General features: G+C 54.8%; 1 protein-coding gene across 1 annotated transcript; it reads left to right on the top strand.

Moving 5' to 3' along the window:
• The first annotated feature begins 2,633 nt into the window (after nucleotides 1-2,633).
• Cabp2 (calcium binding protein 2) lies at nucleotides 2,634-6,955 on the top strand. The gene is made up of 6 exons (XM_055614722.1): nucleotides 2,634-2,795; nucleotides 4,849-4,879; nucleotides 5,594-5,728; nucleotides 5,884-5,993; nucleotides 6,114-6,261; nucleotides 6,755-6,955. The coding sequence occupies exons 1-6, from the start codon at nucleotides 2,634-2,636 to the stop codon at nucleotides 6,778-6,780; spliced, it is 612 nt and encodes a 203-aa protein (XP_055470697.1). The 3' UTR covers nucleotides 6,781-6,955.
• Nucleotides 6,956-8,509: the final 1,554 nt, after the last annotated feature.

Raw genomic sequence — 8,509 nt, forward strand, 5'->3', positions numbered from 1 at the left:
CTAGCCAGGAGACAAAGCCTTTGTCCCCATGGGAAACTTTTTTGTTTTTGTTTTCTGAGACAGGGTTTCTCTGTGTAGCCTTGGCTATCCTGGACTCACTTTGTAGACCAGGCTGGCCTCCAACTCACAGCGATCCACCTGCCTCTGCCTCCCTGAGTGCTGGCATTACAGGTGTGCCACACCATGCCTGGCTCTCCTCGGAAACTTTTGCCTACTGACTTTTGACTAATTACTTCCCTAGCCTCCTTGGTCTGTACTTTGAGACACATGTTTCTCGTCACTACCTACTTTCCTACAGGCAAATACAAAGTTAGGATCTTTTTCTTTCTTTCTTTTTTCCAGAGAAATCACTGAACTCACTGAGTGGTACATGCCTACAATCCCAACTACCTGACAAAAGGAAAGGAGAAAAAAAAGAAAAAAGAAAAGAAAAGAAAAGAGAAGAGAAGAAAAGAAAAGGAAAAAAAGAAATGGAAAGTCAGATTAGCTAATTAAACTGGGCGCGTTGGCCAGGGAGGCAGAGGCAGGCAGATCTCTATGAGTTTGAGGCCAGCCTGGTCTACAGAGTGAGTCCAGGACAGCCAAGGCTACACGGAGAAACCCTGTCTTAAAAACAAAACAAAACAAAACAAAACAAAAACAAAAACAAAAAAGTCAGATTAACTAACTAGACTAGCCAAACTGGAGCCGAGCCATCAGGGATCTTGCAATTAGGGCCCGTTAAAGGTAAAGTACTTTCCCAGGGGGACCCAGCCCTGTTGGCCTCTTCTAAGATCTTGCAGAGAATATGCTTTCTAGGGAATGTTTTCTAGGGATGTCCCCGCCTGGTGCAGAGAGGCTGAAGAAAGCCACATGTTGAGTCTGTGAACAATATAACAAAGAGCCCTTCCCACCTTGTCTGCCTAGTCAGGGTTCATGCACCTCTGCCTGTCCAGACCTCAGAGCTTCCTTCAGGCCGTGTTCAGAGGGCTCCCCCCTGGTGGAGGCCGCCTGCTCCCGGTCACTTTATCGGTCACCTTATTGTGTCTCCAGGATAAAGCTTCCCTCCAACAGCTTGTTGCACAATCCTGTCACCAGCTCCCAGACTCAGCGGGTTCTGAGCCGACAGTCAACAAACACCACCCTCTGATGCCCCCATCTCTTGCTGTCCATACTGATGCCCTCCCCTATCTCCCGAGGGCTCCGCCCAGTGCTGCCTGAGGACTCCAGCACCCACCCAGACACTGCCCATCACCTCGCCCAGGACTAGAGGACATCAGCAGTGCACAGGGTGGTGTACAGAGCCTTCCTCTCACCGACCTGGGCGGGTGTTCCCAAGCACAAACAGACCGTTTGGTGGCCCTTGTCTGAGTCAGGTGCACCTGAGGCTGGTGTCCTCAGGGCAGGTGGGGTCTGTTATGTGGTCCTGGCTGAAGGCCTGGGACTAGATTCCACCTGGGGCTGGTCTAAAACTCACTATGGAGCCAAGAATTTGGTTCTTCTACATCCTCTCCCGGGTGGGTACTTCAGAGGTACTCGACACTATGCTCAGTGTATTCAGTACTGGGATTTGAACCCAGGGTCTTTCTGCATGTCAGACAAGCCCTCTACCAAGGGAGCTAAAGGCCCAGTCTCTCTCTTTCTTTTACCTCCTCCCCTGGCCTTGATGTTTGCAAGCTAGTCACTGAATGGATGATAGAGTCGGCAGCTCAGATGGCAGCCACGCCATGGGATCTGGTTCCCTGGGACACAGGCCGGTGCAGAGGGCAGGTGAATAAATGATGAGGGGCCTGCAGCAGGCCAGCAGGCCACAGCTGACCTCATTCTAAAAGTGAAGAATAAGCAGCTGTGCGGTGAGTGTCTGTGGCAAGGGGGCAGAGGGCTGTGTGGCACCTTTATCTTTATGTTCCTTGAGAGGAGCTTGCAGGTCAGAGGAGAGGTCCACACAGGAGGTGGGGAGGCAAAGGTGGGAAAGAGAGGTGTCTTAGGGCTCCAGGTGAGGGAGGGAGAAGCAGGTGGCATACGTTTCTAGAATCTTGGAGCCATCCTGGGAAAGGGAAGGATAGAAGAGTAGGAAGGACAGACAGATAGAGCAAGGTGAGAAAGAGCCTGTGGGTAACCGTGAAAGAGCAGAGACAGACAGGCAGACAGACAGACAGGGTCTGAGGGGAACGGAGAGAGAGAGAGTAAGGCATAGAGAGAAACTGAGGGGAACCAGAGAGAGACAAAGAAGGCCTGAGGGTCATGGGAACTGTGCTAGACTAAGACAGAGATAGTAGCAAAGGCCAAGGCAGACGGAGAGTGATCAGGATATAAAACAAGAACATGCTAGGGCAACCAACCAGAGCTGTGCAGGCAGGACATGGGGAGCGAAGGAGGCCAGTCAGCTTGGGAGCCTGGCCACCTGGGCCATCAAGGAGCCCCAGGGTGTAGTCTGTGGTCCTATGAAGTCTGAAAGGTGGTCTAGGAGGAAGGTGAAGATTTCAAAGATGGACTGTGGGAGAGGCAATGGAAGAAGGGAGTGACCTTAGGGGAGTAAGGCTCTCCTAACCCCCCAGAGCCAGAAGGGAAATGTATCCACAGCTCCCACTGAGCCATCTACCTACAGGTTGAGGAGACCCAGCCAGAAGAGAGAAAGTACCCCATCGGTGTCCATGGCCCTGCCCGAGGGCCCAGCAGATGGCAGCCTCCCTGAAGGGGACTCCAGCCCATCCGCAGGCACTCCAGGACCCAGCCAGGACCTAGCCAGCCCCATTGCCCGCAGGCGGGCCCTCCTCCGTGAGCTGGAGGCCCAGGTGCAGGCTGCCTACGGGCAGGTAAGACTGTCCTTTCCTAAGGGACTCCATGTCCCAGCTGGATGTGAAACTGACCCAGGAACAAGTCCATACACAGGTGACCAGAGTGGTCAGGAGAAATGAAGGGACCCATCTGCCAGCTCTGTTGCTACAGTGCCGAGGGCTGTCCCTTTATGTAAGAGGTCAAGCCAGTACTAAACGGAGACAGGGTCCTGGCATCGATGGACAGGACTTCAGACTGGACCAAGGGGAAAGCAGGCAGGCTCTCTCCGAGGACTTCATCCTCCAGTCCCAGGTTGCCACTCTGGGAGAGTTGGAATCCAGCTGGTACTGGTTCCGGGTGCCTGCTTCCTCCCTAGGGATCCAGGCCTGCATCCCCATCCAGGTACTGACTGGGGGAAGTTAGTGCAAGGCTGAGAGAAGGGTTATCGAGGGTGTTCAGAAGATCTTCCTCAGGAAGATCTGGGAGGCTGTGGCTTCCAGGGGGCCTTGACTCTGAGTAATGCCCCCCCCCCAGATACTCAAAGATAATCCCGGATTGGATTAGGGCCCAAACCCCGGGCCCAGGGCCACCCGCCTGCCCACCCGCCCCTCATCTTGCCCACAAAACCCCATGAAAATCCTCTCCAGCACTCCCAGGCTGTCCCTGGAAACAGCAGGAGCCTGGCAGAATCCACGGTGTCCTCTCAGGACTCGGGGCCTGGCATGGTTCAGAGACCCATGGGAAACTGTGCCAAGCGGCCATGGCGCCGGGGGCCTAAGGTAGGAAGGCGGAGGGGAGACAGAAGGACAGAAGCCTGGGTAGCCCCATGCATTGGTCAGGTAGTAGCCAGAGACCTGGGGGGGTGGTTACTGGGCTGCGTTAGAGGTGGGGTCCAGAGGAGAGGAGGGGACATTTGTATGCTCCTCTTGAAGAAGATATTTTCCCAGACTTCTTCCAGTCTTGGCTAGGTCTCCCCTGCTAGGTTGATAGGCCAGCTGCCCATTCTGTGTAGGCCCTACTCTCTCAGCCTTGGCTGTGGGGACCAGAGGTAGAGAGGCCAGGTCTTGCTCTGCCTCAGGCTTCCTCAGTGACCTGGCCAAGACCCTCTTCTCTTCTGGACTTTAGTTTACCCAACTGAGCAATTGAGGGTGAACTCTTCCAGCCTAGAGTGTCAATGGTTCTTGTAGCTAGAGGCCCCTCCCCCTCTGTCAGGTGCTGGGCTCCAGAGAAAGCAGCAGCTGATGAGGACTGGAGTGGGGCTGAGGGAGACCGGGCTGCAGGTATTGCTTCGGCTCATGGCTGACTTTGCCACAGGAACGCTGGCAGTGGCCTGGATCCCCCCTAAGGGGCTCCCGCCCCAGCCCTGACCCCAGAGCTGAGGAGCAGGAGGGCATGCAGGGCTACTCAGTGCTCGGGAGCCTGGTGGGGCCAGCATGCATCTTCCTCCGACCCAGCATCGCCGCCACCCAGCTCGTATGTACGGTCACCCTCTGCCAGCCTGCTGCCGTGGTCCCTTAGTCTCATCACTTCCGAGTAGAAGGGAAGGCTAGAGAGGACGTTAGAGGAAAGACGAGAGGCCCAGGGGTGGGGCAGGGATGCGGAGGGGAGCCCCCAGGGCCATACCAGGCATAGGGATTGGGTGGGGACCCTAGAAACAGCCGCCAGAGATTTGTGGGTGTAGCCCAGTGTCGGAGCACTGCTTACAGCAAGCTGGGTCACATCCCCAGCACTATAAAATCAGAATAGGAAGTGCTTCCAAGGAGAAGCGGGCTAGAGAGATGGGAGGGTCCTCAGGATGGGGGGGGGGCAGAGGCCGGTGGCAGACCTGCAGTGACACCGAGGCCAGGTGGGTTGAGGTTCTGTCTGACTCTGGGATCTACCTCTGTCAGAAGGAGCTATGTACCTCCGAAGTGTGGGGACAGGGGTCCTGGGGTCCCCAAGACACCCAGAAAGGTGGACAGGTTTGGGAAGAATAAGGCACAAGCCTTGGGTGTGCTGTGGGGGTGTCTGGATGACAAACCACAAGAAACGGAAGGAAGGTGCTGAGGCCTGGCTGAGCCAGAGAACCCCTAACCCATGTGTACTCTACAGGACCGGGAGCTGAGACCAGAGGAGATCGAAGGTAAAGGGTTCGGGGGTTGGGGGAGCTTGATGAGGAGGCATTCGGGATAGAGATTAGAAGCTGGGGCCTCTTCAGGGCTGAAGAGGAGCAAGAAGGCCATGGGGAGGAGACTGGGTAGGGGGAGGTGGAAGCCCTCCCTTCTGTTGCCAGCTCCTCGGTCTCAGTGACCGCACTGGTCAAGGGCTTCTTTCATATCTGTCCACCTGGCTGACACTTCCTGGCTGCCCATTGCGGGCCTGGCCCCTCGTTGAGCACCAGGAAACCCTGCTAACCGGATAGATAAGGTCCCCACCCTCTGGAGCTAGCTATGGCTGCAGCTATGTAGAGCACTCTTAAAGAGACCAACAAACTGGCTGTGAGGGAGAAACGAGCAGGGAAGTCTTCCTGGAGTAGGTGATACCGAACCAGAGGAGAAAGGAATGCAGCCCCCCTGAGGTCGTAGCTTTTCTGTCTCCGGCCCCCTCCCTCCTTCCCTTCCTCTCTTCCTTCTCTTTTTAATCACCTAGAAGAGAGAGTGACACACGCTAGATGCTAGGTAAGCATTTGACAAGTGAACACAGTTTTAATGCCACCTGTGCAAAGGCCCTGACGTAACAAATAGGAACTGAGGTTTAACAGCAAGAAGGGACTAGAGCAAAGGGAATAGATGGGCTGGTCCCAGCTGGCAGCCCAGGGAGGGTTCTGGGAAAGGACTAACCTCACCCTGCCCGGCAGAGCTGCAGGTCGCCTTCCAGGAGTTTGACCGAGACCGGGATGGCTACATTGGCTACCGGGAGCTGGGGGCCTGCATGCGGACGCTGGGCTACATGCCCACGGAGATGGAGCTCATTGAGATATCACAACAAATCAGTATGTGCTTCAGACCCGGCCCAGCCGTCGGCACACAGGGAGGACAGCCCCATCTAAGGCCGCGAAGGAGGGGACCAGGGACCAAAGGGAAGGCAGTGGGTTCGGGAAGGTAGGCCAGGTGCTAAGCCGGGGTCTGATGGAGGACGTGCCCCCAGGTGGTGGGAAGGTGGATTTTGAAGATTTTGTGGAGCTGATGGGCCCCAAGCTGCTGGCAGAGACGGCAGACATGATCGGCGTGAGGGAGCTTCGAGATGCCTTCCGGGAGGTGCGTCTCGCACCTGGAAGGGGTGGAGGGTGGGTGAGACTGTGGGGCCGCAGAGAGTGAGTGGCTGAGTGGGGCTAGGACCCCGTCAGTGACGCCATGCCGCCGTCAATGCTGCCGCAGTTTGACACCAACGGCGACGGCCGCATCAGCGTAGCGGAGCTCCGCGCAGCCCTCAAGGCTCTGCTGGGGGAACGCCTCAGCCAGAGGGAGGTAGATGAGATACTCCAAGACGTTGACCTCAACGGAGATGGCCTGGTTGACTTTGAAGGTAACACCTCCCCTGCTTAGCCACGTGTGCCCTGAAAGAGTCTGAACCAGGGGTACCCAATCGTGACCCCCTGAGGTTAAATATCAGATATTTACGTGACGATTCATAACAGTGGCAAAAATTACAGTCATGAAGTAGCAACAAAATAATTTCATACTTGGGGGAGGGGGAGGCTCACCACAACACGAAGAACTGTATGAAAGGGTCGCAGCCTTAGGAAGGTTGAGAACCACCATTTCTGAACAGTTCTACTCCCTGCTGGTGAGAACTTCCTACAGTTCTCAGGAAAGCTAAAGTGCTGACTTGGGAGAAGGAAATAGGGAGAGCCAAGACTGAGGCAACTCTAGGCAACTGAGGCCCCTCCCACCTGATACACAGAGATGCCCTTCATGGTCTCCTCAAGCATACCCTAGTCCACCCCCAGCAGGCAGATCTGCCTTATCCCTAATGGGGTTAGGAGGGCAGAGCTAAAACCTCGCTTTTGTCCTGGCAGAATTTGTTCGGATGATGTCTCGATGAGCCTGGGTAGAAGCCAGAGTGGACCAGCCTGGAGGATCACAGCCTCCGAATTGCAGAGGATCCCATATGCTCGTTGAAGCTCATTGTGTACAGGACTGTGAACCTCCTCCCCATCCCTGCCTGGCACAGTGCCCTCTTCCCTTACCACCCTGGACCTCTCCCTGGTTTTCTGGCAATAAAGCATCTTCTTGTGGGGAAAGAGTTTTCCCCTACTCGCTAATCCTGGAGGCCTGGCATCTGACCCCAAAAGTTAAGTCCTGGAACGGGGCTAACTACAAGTAACTTCAATTGTGAGCTCCGGGAGCCTGGGGATCCCCCTCTTTTACCTTTCTGGATTCTGGGCCCAGCCCAAAGCAAGTGCCAAAAGATAGCTCTGAGCTGGGCATGGTGACACACACCTTTAATCTCAGCACTCAGGAGGCAGAGGCAGGCAGATCATTGTGAGTTCAAGACCAGACTGGTCTACAGATTGAGTTCTAAGACAGCCAGAACTATACACAGAAAAACTCTGTCTCAAAAGGAAAAACAAAACAACAACAACAACAAAACATCTTTAAACTGGTAAAACACACACACACACACACACACACACACACACATCAGGGCTTCTGGAATTCTTTGCTTGAAGTTCCCAGCCCTTCTCTCAGCTCTGTCATACATATTCCTGCCACAGCCAGGGAGGGGTGCCACTCAGGGTTCAGCCTTCCGAATCCAGAAGGGAGATAGCTGGCAGAAGGGCCCAGGAAGCACATCGGTCTGAAGGCTGGGACTTTTTTCCTCAGAGAGCCCCGAGTACTTCCTGAGTACAGGGGGCAGGAAACAGGACTGGCCAGCCCTGCCCATTTCAAGGCCCCTCTAATGGACAATATGTGTTGGTGAGCCTTATAGGTCTGCATACAGCAGAGGACCTGCCTGTCAGGAATCAGGGCCTCCTTTCCTAACCAGCTGCCTGGTTCTTCACTAGTATCCCTAACCTAAACCTCCACTGTACTAGAGACTCACATTTCTACACATGCTCTAACCCCGGCATTCAGAAGGCCAAGGCAGGAAGATCAAGAGTTTAAGGCTAGCCTCAGCTATATAGTGAAACCCCGACTCAGAAAGGGAGAGGAAGGGCAGCCAGTGTGGTCTTGCCCAGACAGGGAGCTCCAGGTTCGGCGAGAGGCCTGGTCTCAAAAAGTAAGAAGGAGCTGGGTATTGTTGTGCACACCTTTTATCTCAGCACTCAGGAGACAGAGGCAGAAAAATCTCTGTGACTTTGAGGCCAGCCTGGTCCACCTAGCAAGTTCTAAAAATAATGAGGAGGAGGAAAGTGATTGGGGGAAGACATCAGCTGCCAATCTCTGACTCACACACAAAATGGTTAGGAGTTGGGGCCACATTGGCCCTCCCAAGGCAGTCTCAGGTAGAGCAAGCAGGAAGCCCCCAGTGCCCTGAGCGGCAGCCTGGAAGCTGGACTCTGAGGTGTCAGCGCTGGCTTCAGCAGCCTCAACATCACCCAGCCTACGGATCCCAATTAATCCTTAATCCTCAATTAAGTGATCTGTACTGCCAAGCCTCCAGCCTCCAGCTCTGCGTTGCCTGAGCCCCATGGCTTTTCGAGAAGCTGGCACAGATGGCATTATCCATGAGAAGATATCTCTGCAAAAGCTGGGGGTGGCAACCACCACAGTTGAGGGAAAAGCAAGTGTTAAGGTCTTCTTGCCAAAGTCTGCTGCCAACATCTCTC

This window comes from Psammomys obesus, unplaced genomic scaffold (assembly GCF_907164565.1).
Source record: "Psammomys obesus unplaced genomic scaffold, mPsaObe1.curated_primary_1811, whole genome shotgun sequence".
Taxonomy (NCBI): Eukaryota; Metazoa; Chordata; class Mammalia; order Rodentia; family Muridae; genus Psammomys; species Psammomys obesus.

Excerpts from the sequence above, each read along its gene's own strand:
- Cabp2 (XM_055614722.1), top strand. The coding sequence starts at position 2,634 with ATGGCCCTGCCCGAGGGCCCAGCAGATGGCAGCCTCCCTGAAGGGGAC. Across the intron at positions 2,796-4,848 it reads TGCAGGCTGCCTACGGGCAG|GACCGGGAGCTGAGACCAGA; the intron begins GTAAGACTGTCC and ends TGTACTCTACAG. Across the intron at positions 6,262-6,754 it reads TGGCCTGGTTGACTTTGAAG|AATTTGTTCGGATGATGTCT; the intron begins GTAACACCTCCC and ends TTGTCCTGGCAG.